General features: G+C 37.2%; 1 protein-coding gene across 1 annotated transcript in view; it reads left to right on the forward strand.

Moving 5' to 3' along the window:
- Positions 1–22,144, forward strand: part of LOC140746026 (nucleoredoxin) — a 65,727-nt gene that overhangs the window by 40,496 nt on the left and 3,087 nt on the right. Inside the window, exon 4 of the mRNA XM_073078007.1 lies at positions 20,769–20,973. Coding sequence (XP_072934108.1) covers positions 20,769–20,973 — 205 coding nt within the window. The remainder of the gene's footprint in view (positions 1–20,768; positions 20,974–22,144) is intronic.

The following is a 22,144-nucleotide window of genomic DNA, read 5'->3' on the forward strand; positions in this document are numbered from 1 at the left end:
CAAGATAACAAAACTGTTACATAACATTCCGACTTCAAACACTCTCAACTCTACTTATTAATGCTTCCTCTACTAGAAGAACACGCAAAGACTTTCCATACCTTGATTCATCGAAACCCGTATCTTACCTTTTCGACGAATCAATATGTTTTTGAAGTGAAACCGATAAGAAGCTTACTTTGCCCTTTCAACAACTTAATAAGCGATATCATCATGAAGATTTCCACGAAGACGTTGTTACACAAACGTCTGACATCTCGTCTGATATACTTTGAAGGAAATACTTACTAATATTATAAATCCGATAGTAACTCTGTCTGTCTGTCTGTCTGGTTGTCTTTTCTTCACGCCTAAACCACTGAACCGATTCTAATGAAATTTAGTACAAAGATAGTCTGAGACCCGAGAAAGGACATAGGATAGTTTTTATCCCAGAAATCCCACTGGAACTAGGGATGGCGATCTAAGCTAGATTAATCGGAGAATCGATCTTTTGGACTAAAATAAACGATTATTTTAATGGATTAAGGAGTAAGGATTCAATCGTAAACTATGCATTTGATCAAGTGATGATCTTTAACAATTTTCGACAGATGGCGCCACTGTCATTCCAATGAAGGTACAAATGTTCTGTTTTATGTATGTCATATTATTTCTTTAAAATGCGGGCGAAGCCGCGGGCACCACTAGTTATCTTATACGTAACAGATACCCACTTAAAAGGTGACATGTATAACATACTTATGAAGCAAAGTACCCTTGAAACACGTAACCTCGATATCTCGTATCAAAGGGCTCTTTGGGTGAAAATTGAAGGGAAGCTTGTTGGTCTGACCTCAAAGAATGAAGGTCGGGTCTAGTGCAAAATTTTGGAAAATTCTTCCTTTGAGGACTAAGTTTTTATCAGATTTTTTTCATAATATTCATACCATCAGTAGATGGTACCTAATGGTATAGTAATACCATTAGGTACTCGTAAATAGCCACTACCGCGCATGGACACATGTAATCAACCCCCGTGAGGATTGGATTCTAACCTGAACCCTTACCATGAGTTTTTACGTTTTGACAAATATGACTGTTTTGGTATTTGTTTACGTATTGGCACATACAATTTCCAAGTTCTGAAACAATCCGCTAGAGGCGCTCATTACTGCAGGCTGCAGTATTACCTTTGGAAGTTTACATATGCCAAGTTTTAGCTTTTCAGATAGAAGTATATAAAAAAGAAGCTTGTGGCTTTGTTCCTTAAAAACTTGTAAGTACAAATACAAAGCCGTTAAGAGGTCTCAAAGTCAACTCCAAACTTCCTTAGTAAAGGCAAAACATTTCTAAAACCGAACTTTAACAAAGCCAAAACGAGGTGGAATGCTTAAAAACACTTCTGTAATTTAAAGCAAATTTCCAGAAACTCGCCTGCGAAGCTCGATGCCAACTTAAAACATAAGTTATGGTCTCCCCTTCCGCGAGTACCCGATAAACTATGAATTGGATAAATTCTTAGATGTATGTAAAAATCTTGGAAAATTTTATAGCATAGATTTTAAACTTTTCTTATAGATATGACACTTCCAAATTGTTATACGAAGACAACACTTAATTTTAAAAACTACATGGATAATAGGGATGAATTTTCTTAAATGGTTGACTATTTATCAAAATCAATTTCTTAAATTATGTTTTCTCCCGATTATTTTTTCATAAACTTCCTAGTCGATCAAACTAAATATGTATTTATTATGTAGAGATTGTTTGAACGTACTCTCATCTTCAAACTCATATTCTATTATACAGCACGTGCCTAAGCAAACTTAGTTAAGAATTCACCGTTCAAGCCTTTTATTCGGAACCAAAACAATATTCAGCGCGAACTCAATTTGGTGGATGAAAGACGAAACAAATTGGGTTTTATTCGATTCGAGGGTTGCGCCACTGTTTAGTCTCGAAGTTTTTGGGCATCTTGGAGTTTGTTTGTCCCTATAACCCGTCTTCCGGGTTGTTGTTGGGTGCAATGTACCTCTGAAGTTTAGAGTCTATTTTCATAACTAGAGGAGACCTGAAACCATGGGTCTAAATATCGCTTTGTTAAATAGTATTAGTCTCTGAATTTTTCAGATCCTTAATATTTCAAAAAAGACATTTTTTTAATACAACTTGTATTATAATGTCAAATATTAATGTTGCTTCTAAGGATCATACTATACAAGACAAAGATATATGGCAAACTAATACAAAATTTCAAGAAAACATTATTTTCATACAATCTCATTCCGATTATTTTCCAATTGTTAATTAATGTGGCCGAGTTTTAAACAAGCAATTTGCGATATAATTTTCGACATACTAACTTATAATAATAAACCCCAATTCGGATCTTACACCAATCGTAATAGTCGCTAGCAACTTTTATCAATCACGTGAACAACTAGTCAATCGCTAAAGCCACCAGCTCAATCAATAGTAGCCCAGAAGCGATCAGGCTCAGAGTCCTCTGAATCGGTTGACCGAAGTGTCAATTATAAATAAAGAAATACGTTGTTTTGAGTGCAATGGGCCAAGTTAACGTATTTATAAATAGCACGACGTTAAACAGATGGTACATCGAGACGTGCAGTTTGAATTTCTCGAAACTTTCCTCTCTGTTTTATTTCAATTCGAAAGCAGATAACTGAAATTGAATTACTTATCCTAACACGACGACCAAATCGAATTTAACTGTGAGTGTAAGACAAGGTCTTAGAATAGACTTTATAGAATGCGTTGATACTATAGTTCTATACTATACTATACTAATTACAAGAATAACTGTAAGTATGCATTTCGTATTGATTAAATTTCAATATTCCAAAACATAAATATGTTTCTAAAACAAGATAACATTTTAACTTAAGTGTATTTAAGAAAGAAAAGTATTTATAAAGATAAATCCGCCAAGCAAACAAGGGCATCTTGGTTATATACCTATCAGATCAGCTCAAGGTATCATATTATTGCATTATCATCGAAATTACATATACTTGAATGCACCTCAGTAACTCACTCATATACACATGTTATTAATGGTCAATCTATCTGTGAATGAAATATGAGAATTTCTAGGCAACAATTGTCAAATTTCGTTGTTTGCTAGACAAAACATTAAATAGAAAGTATTCCAATCAATCGATTAAGTGGAAATAGTAGGAAAATTAGTTGCAAGATTCTATTGATACTTACCTACTAACATAGCAACTCTTCAAAAAAATATAATAATTATTTAATACCTATAAATCTATAATAAAGAGGAAAACTTTGTTTGTTTGATTGTAATGAATAGACTCAAAAACTACTGGACCGATTTTAAAAATTCTTTCACCATTCGAAAGCTACATTATCGAGTAACATAGGCTATATGAAATATATTTGATAAATAGATTTTGAGGCGGTATAAAGTTTGCCGGGTCAGCTAGTGTACAATAAAATAAACACTGTAACACATAATCAGTTTTCGAATAAAGGTAAAAGCAGACAACAGATGTTCATCAAGTTCGGATGCACATTGTAGACGCAAAACAACTAGTACCTACGTCATATCCGCTGCGTTAACCCTACGGATCTACCCTCGTATAATAGCAGGGGTTGATTAGTGTGCTGTCCGACTGGCAACGAGTAAGCGAGTAATAGGTTACTTGGGATCTTACCGTAGCACACGAAATATAAACAATAGGGTTACGTGAGTACAGCTTTGTCCATTTATTTTAAAAATAAAGCCATAAGATCACTTCTGTAACAAGATTAGGGCTTTGGTTTTGGGTTCCTCCGCTACGCAGAAATTTTAATTTACCGATACTACCGATACCAGTACTTATTTTACCAATATGCACCCAAAGCCCAGAGAGTCCTAATTTGTCCTAGTCCTAGGTCCTAGAGTTAAATATGTATATAAATTGTCACTACCATGAACATGTGTAAAAATCCTACAAAAAATACTCCGAACGGCTCGTCTCTACAATACCGCGGCTATTTTAAGCAACACATATTTCTAAAACAGTAATAGACAAGGCTTTACTTCCACCGTAATTAAATCAAGACGAGTGTTCTACCACCTTTCCATTAACATTGACTATTATTGCACTGATTTTTTTTCCGAGAATATCGCTCATCGCAAATCTCCCGCTTTCCAACAAAATGGAACGGAAGATCCCCTATCAGACGCAGCCAACCAGAACTAACCCCTATCGCATCCCGGCTAAGTTCAGACTCGAACCCGCTACACAACCCCGGTGTCAAGTGGCGAGCCAGTCACCACCTTTTCATATTCCTGTACAAACTTGTTTTGCTGATGAGACTTGGCTTTGGTGGAGGTTTCAAAGCTATCTTTTGGCGCGGACTTTTGGAAAATCTGGGTCTAGAAGGGTTATTTACTCATTTTAACCAACATATTTTTTTATTAAATACCAAACGATGCAATCCACCTAGTAAGTGTTCACAGATATTTTTAATCAACTCCAGATAGATGCTACCAGAAGCCAATCACAGATCGGTTGTCACTCCTAAGGAGTAAAATGGTTGCCTCATATGTAAGTCAACCAGAATCTACACCCCTCCACCGAAAGCAAGAATCGCGATAAAAATAGAGGTGGCAGTGGTAACTTCCCGGTCAAACCATACTGGTTTAACCACCTTTAAAAAACAAACAAAATTAGAGTCTTTTCTTCATTCTTAAAATTCAACCAAAGCAGTTCTTTACATAACTATAACTAAATTTCGAGTAAGAATACGTAATAAGACTCGTACTAAATTAGATACCTTATCTCATTTAATCCCGAAAGGGATAACATAAAGTATGGCGCCAAGGAATTTTCTCATTAAAATTCTGACTCAGTGCACCCTCAAATAACTGTGGCAGTTATTTTCATAAATTGCCCAAGACGGCATTACTTACCCCGAGCGCCCCTTCCGACTTGCTTCTATATTTCTGTTTTGATTCCAGTTTGGAAAATTTCCAATGCAAGGTTTGGATCGCCTCTTAAAATAAGGTTTAGTTGCTTTTGGTCTAACCTAGATTTGTAAGAGTTAAGCGCCAAGCAAAACAAGTTAAATTTGATTCAGTGTATTATTTGCTTTTCCCGTTGAAATTGGAATAACTTTACTAACAACTTGTATAACTTCAACAGAACGTGGGTTTGTTTAGTGCTGTTAAATTTAATATGATTAATCTCAGTGGTCGTGTTTGGTAATTTTTCTGAAAATTTAAAAAAGCTCTACTCTTACCTCACCACCAATTCGTTACTGACTTGAAATAAATTGGAATACCGCATATGAACTCCAATTGATACATGAGTACAGCACCATTATGATAAAGAAGAGTATTGCTGCCCAATGTCGAATCATAAAGAGCCTTCAAGCATCCGCCGTTTTCAACACATGAAAGATAAAACGGTCCTAAAGTGTAAAATAATCATATATTGCCACACAGCTAGTATACACCCAATATCAACACAAAACAAAAAAGAAGAGCATTGTTTAAAACAAGAAAATATGCGCTGAAAAGCCCAACTCGCACCAACAGACACAAGTTCGCGAAAAAGTTATAAACAAAGTTAATTAACGGCAAACAAACCCGGTTCGTGAACTAGCTGGACTAATTAACGATCGAACTGAACTTATTTGTTTGCCTGTATTGAGAACCCATTCAGTTTGAATAGCACCCCCAGTTGAACTACCAATTATTTTCAAAAATACTCAATGAATTGTATTGTAACAAAACAAAATCCAAAGCGCTTGCATTAAAGAAATGAAAGAAAGAAATAATTAGGGACGCAAATTGACATATACACGAATAAACAGGCATAGAGACAAGCATAAAGACAAAAAGATAGACTGGAACACAGATATACAACCGAAAATGTCTTCAGAGGAAAGAAGGGAAAACAGACAATACCAAAACGCTGCATTTAACTAATGCTTGAACAAACACTCACAGAAAACTTCAGATTAGGATGAACTTCCTCGCAATGCAATTCACCAATCAACCTTTTGATGTAAGTAAAGTAATCTTGATTCAGATAAAATGACGTACGTACTTAATTTAATTTAAAAAATGGATAATTGTTTTAAACATTGCAATGCAATTTTTGATTGATGGCAAATCCATCGTTTTTGATTCCGATAAAAAACTGATTTCAATCGCCGTTAATGGACAAGGGTGGAGGATTTAATCGGCGAAGGGAGGTGTGCACTCAAATTTAAGCGATAATGACGTAGTGCAAAATGAAAGGGCGCGCTGACCTCCGCGATACTCGCCCTACGCCACACGCCCTTATCGTTGCGCGATAAAAAAAGTACTCTTCGATCAAATAGACAGATCAGATTTATTGAAGTTGGGAAAATGATGAGAGTTATTTTTACAACATCGACTCTAAGTATATAGTCGACTAAAATAAACATAGCAAGTTTTGCAGAAAAGTCTATTTTAGTTTAAGATATGTTATCGTATAGTAACGATCACTTCAGTTTCACTTCTTGCGCATACATAACACGCACTCATTTTTTTTATACGCCAAAGAATACGCACCTTCTTATGTGTATACATAAGCACACACAAGATTTTCTCGGTCTTTTAAATCATCCTTCTCACAGCAATCCCCGTTGGAGCAGCATGGTATATTGATATAGGCATAGACAAAGTCCGAGAGCCAAGCAGTGGGATATAAAAAATCAACTAAGTAATCCCTCCGAAGTATGCTTGTAGAACATAAATAATATATAGATACATAATCATAGACTATATATTTAGTAATTTTCGTAAGAAACAGTAATGAATTCAATACTGCATGTAATAGCAGATGTACGACGCTTAAAAGCAAAATCATAATAACATCAAAAATATTCGTAAGCAAACAGTATTCATATCAGAAGTCAATACGATTGCATTAAAAAGAGTGAAACAATATAGAACGAACAAAAAACCTACTCAAAGATTCAGCTTCAGGCAAACCAAATCATAACAAATACAGCAAGCAATCCAGACGGATAATAAAAACGCGACGCCATAAAAATAAACCGAAATAAATCAGATTTGATTCACAATTCACAATTTGGATGCAAAGCTTCCTTCGGGATCCTAAAATACCAAGACGGGAGTGGAGGCACTTGGAGAAATATAATCTGCCATTATTTTTAAATGGCCATCCCAGACAGTAATGAAAGGCGAATGTTGGCGCTTCGTGGAGTAGGGTTGCCAGATTAACTTCTTTACTGAAGAAAGGAAATTAATCCCGTTAACCATTTTTATCCTTTTTAACTGTGCCTTCTGTAATTTGGTTTATTTATACATGAGTGTGATCGGGTTCATGTAGAACCTAGTTGTAGTGTGTCTCCTTGTGGGTAGTTTGTCTCGAGCGCATACGACACGGAATGAGAGCAGACTGTGTGGTCACATAGACCGTCGGTGAGGATGGGCGTGTTGGTGCGTCAGCGAGCCAAATGGAGTTTAAGAGATAATACTATCCCGCCGTTGAGTCGGGAACATTACACTAGGTATTTGCAGTTGGTTACAGATGACAATGATCATTTATCATCAGACGAACTCTATGCGGATTTCCAACTTTAATCATATACAAAAAGAGTTGGGGGCACTTTATCTGTCTGTCTGTCAGCACCTTCAATAATTAAGTATTTCCAAAAGAAATCTAAAATTCCTTTACACCTTAAATTTCTTATAACTAAAAAAAGACAATCTTCTATTTTATTCCAAAAGCGTCAGCCCTATAAAAAACCGTCAAATCCCATCATATCTCGTAGAAGTAATAATATCTATACTTTCTACAAAGTATGTATACTCCCCTACATTGCTTTTTGCAGAAAACACTCCGTCTCGAGTTAGCAGATCTAATTTAGATTCTGTTATAAATCACATTGCGGGCTCGCAAAATAATTTAGGCAATGCGGCGGAAGAAATCTAACCGTATTATTTGTTTCTGAAGTAAGATCGTTTGTGAATCTAGATAAAATATTTATGAAATGGAAGCAAGTACGTATACACGTTATACAGCGAATCTAATAAGTGATTAGACGAGGCGTTCGAACTTAGTCAGGTCTGTCTGTCTGTCTTAGTCAGGGTTGGCAACGGATCTTTGTCTCACTTCAATTAGTATTGTAATGCTATTAAAAGTTAGGGTTGATTACAGATGTCTAAAATTAATTAACAGTATTCACTGTTCACTAACACTCATATACTTTTGTAGACGTTAGGCACTACCCATATGTCCCTGTAGTTCCGGGACTAGAATAGGGCTACGGTATCCCCTGCCTGTCGTAGGAGGCGACTAAAAGGGGGCTTCCGGGGATGCGGGCGGCAAGAGTGGCAGCTCGAACCGTCCAGCAAGCGACCCCGGGAAGGACGGCGAGATGTGTGGTCGCATACCCTCGTAAACACTACATGGTGTAGGAGGAGCGGAAACTGCTCCTCCAGGGTAGAGCCCGATCGGGGCATCGCGCTTGGAGGACTCCGGTTGTGTTCCGTCGGTGATCCCGGAGTTCTCCAACAAGCGTTGTGGACGGCCACCGAGGGGGTTTTAGTGCGGTAAAAATCCCACATAACCCGGCGTCGCTCCCACGTCGTCGGGAACCTTTTGAAGGTTTCACCCTCGAAAAAAAAAAGCAATACCTATAAAAACTAAGTTGGAACTCTTTATTTTACATTTGCTTTACATATTTCCTCACACACCCTTCAGGCCAGACCACAGCAGCTATCATATTTAAGGCAGAAATAAGTGCACTGTCCGATTTACAAATTTAAACTACAGTTCGCTTCGAACCAAGTACAAATAATTTTCCGTTTATTATTTCCCTAACTTTGAATAGGTACGGAATATGTTCCCTATTAGCCAGACAGGGGGGCGTCGCGACGCTACAGTGACGTCACGTCCGCCTGGCGAGATACAATAACATAAAAGGTGAATCACTTAGCGTTCGATAAAGTTTGTAAGTTACTTAAGCAATACAGTTTTTCGTCGGCCTGAAGTTTTTTTATAAGATTGAAATAACAAATGAGGTAGTTATAGGTCACATCCGCCTATGAACATTTGTAATGAATCCTAGAAAAGAATGGATTATCTGAGTTCGACCATAATCCTTGCTACCGTCGTATAATCAGTTGAAACGCCTCGGATAAGGACGTACCACACCCTTCGTACGTACAAGCCGCTGAACACTGCTGTTATAGGGCAGAAAGAGCCGTCGCGGTGATACCTTCGAATTGACATTAAGATGAGTGCTACCTTAATAATTTTTATCCCTAAAAAGATTGTGACTCTTAAGTAGATCTATGACAAATAAAAGTTATCATTAGGCGTCTGTTCGGTTAGTTTATCTACTATTTACTAATTACTGTAGTCACCTCACTATTCTCTTACATTTGAATTAGAACGAGCCGTCGTTACCATCGCTTAGTGGATTGTAACAAGTCAAAGGTTTGAGCTTCAAACCCGGGTCAAGTTAGACGCGAGCTTAATGAAAGCTTTTGACACGTTGCTACAGCTTGCTACGAAACGGAAAATCCGAGCTTTTACGTTCGGTGAATATTTCTTTTGGTTAGTGTGTTGTTTGTGGTTAGCTTGGGCGAATTGAAAAGGGTTATCTGTGAAAGCAAAATAGCTCAGCTTAAAATTGTTAGGAGATAAATGGTAGCTTACTTAACTATTTAATCATAGGCTATGATGCAAAGGTTTTAAAGAACAAATAATTAACTGAAAGGAGATAAATTTTCATTTAAAATATCATCTACTATTTTCTACTCTTAGAGGATGAAATTCCAAAAATCTTTGCTTTGTGCATATTCGCATTATTAGAGCGTTTGTGTAAAATAAGTAAAATGATAATTGAAGATATTCTTTTGGTGAATCCGTGTATTTTAGGGGAAGTTGCGTGCGCCGATGTAACACACATTATTAATCTCCTTAAGCCTATAAATGCTTACGTGCATACTCATGTATGTGTGTGTATTTATACACACATGTTTTTTAAGTGCATTAAATATCATTAAACAACATTCTCTTTCAAGATTATTTTCTGCAGAATTCGGCACACTGCAATTTATACGAGAGTCTAAGTCTATCTTTTTTGATCTGACAGACTTCGCAATTCATCTTTCACTCATAACGGCTGCCAACGAAACGCCTGAGGATCAAAGTAACAGATCTGTAATCAACCCGTGAGCCAAGGATCAAGCTTGCTCTCAAAGCGCGAGCTTTAATGAGAGCTTTGAGCTTTGGGATTTTAGGGTGAAACTAAACGAACTATGTAAAAGTTCAGACTTAGACCGGATTTGCTTGGTATTTCAAAAGAACTTAATGCCGTTAAGTTGAGTTTATCTGTCCTAACTTATTAAGAGGTCCTAACTTATTTAATTGTAAAGAAAAAGTTTGCTTTAAGGGATTTCCTATGCGACACTACTTGACTGATAAAACGGTGTGGTCTGAAGTAGTTCCAGCTCCACATGTACCATTAAGTAAAGTTTGCCATTGTAAAAAACATATGTTTTTTTTTAAAGATGTGTGATAAAAGTTTGTTTCGCCGCTTTTTCTCCATTACGAAATACCTAGGGAAGTGGTGGTAGATGAAATGACATTCTAAAAGTGCTCTGCAAAGATCCTATTTAAAAAAAAAAATACGTGTGGCACTCGGAGACTGCCGCGGTAAAGCTATTGCATAGCATTTTTTATGCTATGAAAACGCTCAGAAGGAATTCCAGAAATACAATATATTCTTCCATAATCATCAACATTTACATTAATACATCTTTATCCACTATTTTATCATATCTCCATTATATAAGACATTGCAAATATCAGCTGACATTTCATAACTCCAAGCAAGACTGAACATTCTAAAATATAAAATAGAAAAGTATTTAATAAGTGACGTAAAGTATTAACAACCAGCAATATAAATGGATCAATGCGATGTGCCTGTGACATTTGGCCGAATGTTACAGGTACATCGCATTTTTCATTAATAAATGCACTTTGTTTATTCATATTTAAAACACTTTGTACACAAATTATTTGTACCATAAATCATAATGGCGTTTTGATTTTGTGCTGTCAAGTCTGTCAGTTGTAATTGTACGTTTAGAAATAACAAACACTCTTTTACGTTATTTTATCAATCCAGAATTCAACATAGCTTATGTTGATAAAACATATTATTTTGATAATATGGTAATATAATTTTGAATTTTATAATGGGAATATAAAATATACTTCACGCAATTTTAAGATTTCTGCACGGATTATAAAAAAATGTGTATTACTGCCATCTGTGTTCAAGTTGACGAATTAAGGTTATCAAATAAAATAATAAGGAATGTAAAATAATACTTTATTCAATTATATCCATATTTTTCTATTGACAGTCAACAACTCGGTTGCCTGGAGACTTGATATCCAACAGTCCTCCACCGCTATTTTCACTTACACCACCAGGGGCGCCGGCAGCATTTGGTCAAGGTGACGGCGCACCAGTATGCCATTTTCAGTTCTGACTTCATAATGGAGTCTACCTAATCTTCGGATGACGACTCCGAACTCCCATTTAACTCTTGGGTTGGTGTAACTGCGGACTTGTACCTTATCACCTTGTCCGAACTCCTGCGTTGGCGGTGCATTGTAATGTAATCTGGATAGTGGGGCGGATTTCTTAAATAAGGCATGCATATAGGTTCTTACCTCTCTGCCGAACATTAACTGATAAGGTGATAACTCTTTTGTATTAGGTGTACGTCTCAAGCGTGACTTGACAGTTACCAGTTTATCAAATAAACTTCCGCTCTTGCTGATATAAAAGAACATTCAGGTATTAGCCGATTATTTTCTTTTTGTACATTCAAAATTTTAAATTTTAGCTTTGTATATATTTCTTCAAATTCGTACCTGTATGTAAGCCATGAAATTTTTTCTCGAATCGCGTAGAATTTGTTCAAATTTTCTTGTAAAGAATTCAGTCGTATATTTATTTCTTCAATGTCAATTTTTTCTATTCCCGAAATGTAATTTTCGGTTCGTTTCTTTAACCCACGTAATGTGGCTCGTATTTCCTTATTGTTTTTTAGTTCATTCGACATCTCGTCGCCAATATCAAATAAAATAATAAGGAATGTAAAATAATACTTTATTCAATTATATCCATATTTTTCTATTGACAGTCAACAACTCGGTTGCCTGGAGACTTGATAGTTGGATATCAAGTCTCCAGGCAACCGAGTTGTTGAAAGGTGTTACTTATTTTCGTTACGGAATTTCTCGATTCGGTCGCCGCGCTCAAAGCCCGCGATAAAAGCTATGCAATAGCTTAAAAAAATTGTGAAAGCTTCGATAGAAAATGATATATTTAGTAGCATGGGAGGGGAGGATTTGTTCTCGATGGAAGCCCCAGAACCCAGCGGATGCCTAAAAAGGGTGTCGGTTTCGCGTTTCTAACATATTATTATAAATCACCAAGAGAGGAAATCTTTATTACTCGACGGCAGAGGGTAATGATTTCCAAACGTTGATTGTATGTATGTCTATACAAACGAGTTTTAACTGTGGTACTCTTGGATTCATCTAAATTTAGATTTTTAACTTTTGTAATAATTCTGTAGTTAATTTATTAAAGTATAATAATATAGGAAAAACATTTTTAATCCTAACAATAGGGAAATGTCAATTAACTTACTGTACACCAATTACGAATTCTGTACTAATAATAGTAGTTATTCAACCCATTAAAATCCCATTACAAAGTGAACTCCATTTACTAAGTTTTTGACCCTTCCCGGAACTCCTCCAGTGACACCAAAATCCCTAAACCCGAATCATTTCCTTAACTTTAACAAAACAATCCAAACCAACATCAAAGCTTTCCCAATGATGTTGGTAAATTAAGTGGATATTGGCAGTTGGAATAGCACACAGTATGATACCACCCTACCTCTAGACCATACTGAAAATTTCACTTTTCCAACAATCCGCATTGAAGTTAAGCTGTGCAGCGTTATATTTATTTAAAGGTGGTAGAACCCTCTGTAATTCAACTACAGCGGCACTACCGCCATACCTATTGGCACGCACCTCTGATTTTTCAACGTTATGTGCGTATTATAAATTAATTATCACAAGCTGTAGCGTTGAAGAAAAACATCAAGAGGATCCTGCACAACTGAGAGATTTTAAAAAAGTTGTCAAATAATGTGTGAAGTCTACTAATCCGCCCATGGCTAGCACGGTAGACTATGGCCATTCTGAGAGGAGACCTTTGCCCAGCAGTGAAACAGTGATAAGTTGATGATGATGACACTGTAGTTTTGTAGAGCTATATCATGCATGTGTTTCATTTCAATTGACCAATTTGAAGGTGGTAGTACCCTGCGTGGTTCGACTCCCGCGGCACCACTGCCACACCTATTTCTACCTAATAACAGCAGTGTTAGGCGGTGCGTGCTGTGTTCCGTTTTGAAGGGTGTCGTAAGGGAGACAGACTTTTCCGAGGCGTTCCAGCTTAGTCCTCAGGGGTAGCGGCGCATCTGTGGCCGACCTCACGTAGGAATATCTAATCCGATCTGGGCATTGAATACAGATATCCATGGGCGGCAGTAGCCATTTACCATCAGGTGAACTGCATGCTCGTCTGCTACTCCTATATTATTAAAATTTGTCATCAATTACAGACGTCCGTTTTGAAAAGTTTCGTAAACATATACATACAATACATTTCATTTGACCTGCTTTCTCACGTACAGAATTAAGCAATTGCCAATACCCGGGTGGCGGATTAATGAAAAGAACGAATGAGTTAATATCGCCGAGACCAAATGGCCCGGAACGAGCCGACAATAAAGTTAAGTACCTCACGTGAGCCCTTTATGGCACCATTTATCAGAGAAAAGGACGATAATAGCGTTTTTGTTCTAAAAACACATACGATTGGATCAAATAAAGTATTAGTGCTGATAATCGGTAGCCTAGGTAGTGAACTTTGATCTAACTAAAGAGGTTTTCAAAATTATCACTCATTTTTAGAATGAAGCTCTGAGGAATATCAAACTTCTTAGTATAATCAATGACAATTAAGATTGTAGTACTATAATTACTTATTTTGAAAGTGGCAGAATCCTCTGTGGTTCAACGCCGGCAGCACTACCGCCACACCTATTTCTGCCTTATAACAGTAGTGTTAAGCTACTAACGGTATGCAGCATAGCCACGCTGTCAAATTCAAATTCAAATTCAAATCTCATTTATTCAAAATTGATTCATATAGAATACTTTTTGAAAGTCAACAAACTACCACCGCTTCGGAAGGTATTTCGCTATGGAGAAGAAGCGGCGCAAGAAACTCCATACGTGTGCATATTTGCATCTTTTAAAATGTGTACTCATATGTAGTGGCAATAGCAGCGCATCTTTGGCCGACCTCAGGTAGAAATCTAATCTTATCTGGGGTAGATTACAGATGTAGCCACTCACTATCAGGTGCATGCTCGTTTTCTACTCCTATATTATTTATTAATAAAAAAGCTATTTGCTAACAGATAGCCGGCAGTAGCCACTTATCAATTGGATCGCATTACCATTTCTACCGTCATCACTTTAGAACCCTTCCATTGTCATCCAATTGTATCATAATGAATCTTCCAGATAATAGTGATGAAAGCAAGCCATTAACGACTCAGTTAATGACATACTTGTCAGGAGAATCGCTATTAATGACGTCACAACCATAAAACTCATCCCCATCGCTATCAATAATGGGAAATGTATGGAATTTGAAGGTGACAAAACCTATAGTGGTTCAACGGCAAAGATTTAAGGTTTGGGTTAAAGTTTGGTTAGAAGTCTAGTTCTATATTTAATCGGCTGAATCACAGTGAACATCAGTCTTATAAAAAAACCTTTCTTATACTCCACTGTATTATTGGTAACGGATCTCTTCACAATTAAGCGAAAAATATTCTACGAATATATAAATTTAGACTGTAATTAAACCCGCTCATACCAATCCGTCATACGATTTGAGCGTCAAAGATAAACAAGGGAAGTTTGCAACAACAAACAGAGCGACAATTTATCGTTTCAATAAAGGCCGCTATAAACCTACGGCCCTCGCCCGATAAACCTCCCGGTTTATTGTTCACCCGGGTATACCCGGGTAGCAGGATCGTGACCGGTTTAGAACTAACAATATACCTACTACTCTTTGCTGTTCGAATAATACTCTAGTCAATTGTGTTCTGTTACTATTTTGTTTGGGGTGCTTCGCCAATTAAGCTAGCCACACCCTTTCTAGGTGCAGTTTGTAATATGTTTGCCACAGAGACAAAATCATTAATTAAGCTATCGTTATCACTCGGCGCATAACTTCATTCACTCTGATTCACTCGGACCAAGTACGGATTGGTAGAATTCACACACATTTATGAAGACCTCTACAACATGAAAACAAGCATGGAAACAAGTGGACATTATTTTTAATCTATAAATGCGCAATAACTGCGTAAAATAAGAGAGAATCCGTCAGTCAGCGTTTGAAGTCACAATTTATACCACTGACTAAGCTATCACAAGGTGACAGCAACACTATCTGACAAAAATATAAAATGGAATTATTTATAGCTGAAAAGTGCTTCACATCCATTTCTGTTTTACAACACAGTATGAAGGGTGAGTATGGGACATTTAAACAAGGCTTTCCGACTTAATCCTTAAGTTTATTACCCATTGGGGTTTAAACCCAGAACTGCAATTCTAGATAGTTACGATAGGCGTAGTAGGACTAACTTTGTCGAGGGGGGTCAAAACAGTAGTCGAAATCGGCCAAACATTTACCATACTTAATTCTTTTTACCACGCTTTTATTCGTTTGGGTTGTATCTATGTATGTACGTATGTATGTAATGGAATTTTTGAACTCGATTTTTAACCACTTTGAACGGTCCGATTAATTTAAAATTTTTAACAATTATCAAGAACCGATGACAATACACGATTTTAATAATTTTACCCCATTCTCCTCATCAGGATCGTCAGGAATCAGGATTAACGATTTCCCTTGTGCGATTTTAGCGTGGTTTTTAGTTTTTAAACTATAATTTATTCTCGCCTATGCTTTCGTGTAATTGTCACATAACATTACTTTCCAGAATTTGATCCTTATAAGCGACACTATCAGATAGTGGAATAATATAGAGGTAATGTATTTATTTTCAAAATGAACACGTTTGATTCCCGGCTAGGGAAAAAGGTATTTTACGGTAAGGCTACAAAAATCGGCCTCGTAACCTTTTTCAGCATTTTTCGCTAATCCTTATAGTTTTGGATTGGGCCCTGAAGGCCTATTTGAAAAAATCACCCTGTATATATATATATGGTAATGATTACAAGTATTCAGATGCGGCAGTGGCCATCATCCACCATATAAACTGCATGCTCATTTACTATCGAATTTCATACCTAATTTGTTCATAGCAATTAATTACCAAAACAGACGTGCCTAAGGCTGTAAAAGTTTCGCTAACGTGAAAACTTTGCCCGAACTACGCCTTATCGGGAACTCCGGAAAACGTGCCTTACTGAAGTAATTAGAGATGGGACAGCCAAGAAATAAATAGTCGTTTATCAAGTTGGATAATCACGTATGTATGAAAGTTTCATAATAGAAAAAAGTACATTGTAATTATGCTTGATTTGGGTAGTAGGTTTAAAAACTTTTGTTGTAAGTAAGCTTTTGAATAATAAGTAGCTGGTAGCCATTTTATAACCATTTTATAAGGATGGGTACTGAAAAACTAAAATAAAAATAGATAAGAGTATGTTTATCTGAGATTTTCAAAGTTTGTAACTATTCAGTAAATTTAATGATGTTGTTTCTACCCGATTGCGCTAGAAATACTGTTATTTAAATATTTTTTCTTAAATTTTTAAGGTTGTTATTGAATTAATTTTACAAAAGACAAAGACAAAAATTCCTAACAGTACCTTCCAAAAAAGTCCTAAAAACCATAAAAATAACAAAAGACTGCATGTTTCACAGAAACAAGATCTTCCTTGTTTAATAACTTTCATGAAGAACTTGGTAACACACTACAAAAGTTTCAAAAGTTTTTAATCTAGGGTAGATTTTTGTACTAACTTAGGCTGTTAGTCCCTAAGTTAGTAAAAAAGGCAGTTTAGTTCCTAACGTACCTAATTACTTAGAAAGAGCTGTACACAGATATATCTAGATGTTTGGGGGCCGTTACGCGTGATTTATGGGTAAACTTTGGGAACAATACTTTGACTAAGAAGAACGGCCGAAGTCCCAAATAGAATGATTTTGTCTCTATCGTTTCTCAATTGTTAAAAAGAGATGGGTTATACTTTCTGGTTAAGAACTAGGGTATTATAAGAAAATTTAATCAGTATTCGGCCTCTGTTGCTCACCGGTTGCAAAAGTAGTAAAATATAAAATACTTAGATAATTATAATTCTCCATTACCTATGCTAGCCAAGTGTTGACTGCATCCTGAAGACATATGGAGAACTCTTTAGTTGTTCCGTATTTGGGCGTCCTAATATTTTCCTTCACGTTACAATTGATGAGTACTTATTGTATAATCCTCACATGCAATAGTCCATCTTGTCATTCTGAATTCAATTAAAGCGATTTACGTTCAATTGAATAAAATCTGTTATAAAACCTCCACGTACTTACTAAGCGCAATAGCCATTATACAACTTGATGCAACTAAATTATTTGGTGGTACCATTTTTTTGAGAGACGAAGATAATATTTCTGTTTAATATCGAAATTCAAGCCAATATCGATGGTAACGCTGAAAAGGTCACTGACCTTTCACTGATATCATCAATATTCTACAAAGATATTAAAAACTTTTTATTAGTCCTTACAATATATTTTTCATATTATATTATGAAGTACATAAACCGCTTAAGAGTTCATGAGAAAGTTCAATGGCTCGCTATCAGCCCTTATTTATGTGTCGCGGTGCACAATCCGACAAATTGGCTCGTAAAAACATTACCCTCTGCACTCGGTTATAGACGCCAACTTACTTTATCGTAAAGCGATTGTGGGATTTATAGGAATACTAGTGGTGCCCGCGGCTTCGCCGCATTTTAAAGAAATAATATGACATACATAAAACGGAAAATTTGTACCTGCATTAGAATATATTGCATTCGACAGTGGGGCCATCTTTCGAAAATTGGTCTTTCCAACTCCCAAACCCTCGTGGGCTCTTGGAGAACAACTTTGCTAAAGATCATCACTTGATCAAATAGTTTCCGATTCTATAACTACTTACGAATTAAAAAAATATTAAAAAAAACATTTTCCCACGGACTAATTGTGAATCTAAACCACTCTCAAGTCCCCTTGAACACACAAAACAAATTTCATCAAAATCAGTCCAGTCGTTTAGGAGGAGTTCAGTGACATACACACTCACATAAGAAATATATATATAAAGATAGCTATTTGTGGATTACGGCTGTTACATACTCAGGAGCGGCATCGCATCTGTGGTCGTTGTCAGATATAACTCCTCTTCTACGTGGAGTTTTGCAGGTGGTAGAACCCTCTGGAGTTTGAGTCCGCAGGAACCACCGCCACACCGGACTTATTTCTGCCAAATAACATCAGAGTTAAACGCTACTGTGTTCTGGTTTAAAGGATGTGGAGTTAAGGTCTTATTCGAGGCGTGGCCACACTTTAAGGCATGTGTTGCCAACCTCACGTATGGTCTAATCTTATCTACGCTTGATTGGTTGCTCACCATCAAATGAATTGCGGATTTGCTAATTACTCTTCCACTGGTGAGGCACGGAATTCCTCTTAGAAAGACCACGTGCGGATTGATGGAGACAGGACTCACGCACGCACACGCACACATACAAACACACACAAAAAGTACTTTCCCTTGCTCCTGGAAGCAAAAAAAAATCCTAGAAAGTTAAGTAAAGCTTTCCCGTTATGTACAATCAATGAAATACATAAATAACAACAGCGGAGCCGGGGTCATACGAAGTTACCTCGTAAAAACTTCGCCTCATAACTAACGTGACTCGCCGCGATTTGTGTCTCGCGCCTGGATTTAACACCACAGCGGGAAATTGGACTGAATTATTGATTTTTGTGATCGTACAATGTTCGACACTAGTTCAAAGTTTCAATCAACTGTTCTATCACTTCGAAATTATGTTTATGGGTGTGTGAACATGTGCTCATGTGTGTTTGTTTTTTATTTTATTGTAGGTTGATTCCTAAGAAGCCCTAAAAACCCCACTAAGTTTAGTCAACATTTGACCAATCGGCCTGTTGCCAACCTCGGGAAGGGATCTAATTTTACCTGGAATTGATTGCAGATGTCCATGGACAGCAGTAGCAACTTACCATCAGATGGACTATATGCCTGTTTCCTATTCTAATAAATAAGCTCTCGTTTTGTAGTGAGAAACACATACCCAGCAGTGGGAAAGTCATTCATATCAATCCACATTTGCTACACTTACATAATTCACTTGTTAAATAATAATTTATCGGATTTGAAACCGAGACACTGTCATATGATAGGCATCGCTCAATTATGAGGGCTCCGAAAGCCAGACGCGCGAATCGATCAATTACTGAGGTTTATTACCTCTCATACGTCGGTGGATACTGAGTTACTGACCGGTACGATTTAATTAAAATCTCGTACATTTTGGACTTGATTTACCTTACAAATATCTGAAGTAATGTTGATAAGGCGATGAACCAAAAATGCTGCGATAGCCTAGTAGTCGAAACCCGACTTCTCAGTTAAGAGTATCGAAGTTAGAGTTCAGGCTCTTCTATATTTTCAAAGTTATATGCGTATTAGAAATTAAGTAACACTTTCTTTAACTGTGACGGAAGACATCATGAGGCCTTTAAAAAAGTTCTTAAAGATATGAGAAGTTTACCAATTCGCACTTGGCCAGCGCACTGGACAATGGCCTAATCCATCTCATTCTGAGAGGAGAGCCGTGCCCAGCAATGGGACATTGGGGGACAGCAATTTGACGATGAAGCCATAACGGTGGAAGTTGGAACTGGGAAGTCGAAGTGTACAGTTCTAGTCTTCCTGATTTATTTTACTGATAAAACTAGAAACTAGACAGGTAAACTACATACAGATAGGCAAAGTTCAATGACAAGGGTTTATTCAGTCGCCAGACGCGCGATCGATCAATTAGGGGTGCAGGTTTATTAAATTGTGCCCGGTGAATGGTTAGATTAAAACATGCCCCGCTTTGACACCCTTTCCATTATAAATAATTTGTGCTCACAAAAGCTTGGTGATAAAACTTCGGTTGTCAGAGATTTGGATTTAAAATCCAAATCCTTGGATATATTTTATTGACACCCATTATCAAACCATCCAATGTTTTGCTTACCAAGGGTTTGACAATTTCTGCCCTAGAACAGGGTTCAGTAAGCATCTATGTGTATGATAACTTGTTGCTATCAAAATTTAATTGCTATTTATTTAAAAATAAAATCCCGTAATACTCTATTGAACGTTAAGTGGCGAAATATTTCGAAGCGGGTCTTTTCAAATATTTGGCTATTAAGGCAGCAGAAAAGCGGCACAAGAAACTTATTTTCTTCTGATCAACTCTTGGTTTACCCCACACCATATACATTATACTTAGCATCTCCTATAAAAGTACTATTCTATACGAACTCTGTCAGCTAATATTCAAATAATATCATTTCTCCCACAGATCGGAGCAATCATACAAACGGACCGAATCATCAGTATCCGCGGGCGGCGCGCTCGCCATACCCTGGGCAGCGAGTGAAGCTCGACTGGCATTGCCGGCAGCGCTCGGCGTCGCCGGCATCCCGGCGCTGGTCATCACTGACGGCACTGGCAAGGTGCTGACTGCGAACGGAAGACATCATCTCGCTTCTGATCCACTTGGACTGGTAAGTGAAATTCATTTTTTCAGAACTTTAGATCACACAATCGGATATCGATGAAAGAATGCAAACAAAACTACTATGAATATCTACATAGTTCTTAGCACTTGTATTAGTGTTGTCTGTCACGGTACGCGTCTGATACGGTCTGCCTGTGGGTATCTACTAGGGTTTCTGGTCGGGAATTCCCGATCCGGGATCCCGATCAGCCATTATACATACTCTGCAAAATTTTCAAATTTTTATCTATTACGGTTCAGGAGATAGAGCTCTGTGATAGATGGACAGACGGCGGAGGCTTAGTAATATGGTTCCGTTTTTACCCTTTAAATAAAACGGACGCTGCACCCATGGTTTTTCATACTGAATCCCACCCGATTTATACTTGGTTTATCTTTTATTATTATAATCCATTTTTATTGTCTTTAGAAGACTGCATAGCCCTAGTACAACTCTGGCTAGAAAATGGTGTAATATTTAATTACTCATTGTTAAGACTGGAACATTATTTTGTTCAGAATCCGCTGTCGCCTGTGCGTCCACCTGCGGTGCATTTTAAACTCTGAGCCCTCGAGTAAGAGGCAGACTTTCTAACCACTAATATAATCATATTAATAGTATTTGTTTTGTGTTTATTAATTATTTTTAAAGTCTTTGGAAGGCGAGACTATCATTGATTATATCGGTCGGCCCTATCGAGTGATGTGGCTGGTCAACGCCGCTTCAGCTGGCTAAGCTACACCTAATTCCGATCATAGCTCCCTCCGACTTTGAGTTTTCGGCTGTGAGGCTTCTAAAGCCTACAGTAAAGGATCTTATTCAGACAATGAGGAATTCGGGGTAAGAAAGCACTCCATATTTTTCCACACGTAAGCGAGTAACCCCATTCGCATAACAACAACCTATACGGGTGTGACATGGAGTCATAGGCATGATGTTTGCCTTGTCCCTGTTGATTTTAAGACCCGTCCGTTGAGAATCATTTAAGATGCCACGTAGGTGTTGAAGATGGTAAAATCCAATGTGGTACGACTCCAGCGGTACCACCGCCACACCTACTCGTATTTCTACCTAATAACGTAAGTATTAAACGCTGCTTTGTCCGGTTTGAAGGGTGCGGTAAGGGAAACAAACATTTTAAGGGGTTCCAGCTTAGTCCTTAAGCGGGTAACGGTGC

This window comes from Epargyreus clarus, unplaced genomic scaffold (genome assembly GCF_041222505.1).
Source record: "Epargyreus clarus isolate Ecla_fem2 unplaced genomic scaffold, WU_Ecla_fem_2.2 ptg000012l, whole genome shotgun sequence".
Classification (NCBI taxonomy): domain Eukaryota; kingdom Metazoa; phylum Arthropoda; class Insecta; order Lepidoptera; family Hesperiidae; genus Epargyreus; species Epargyreus clarus.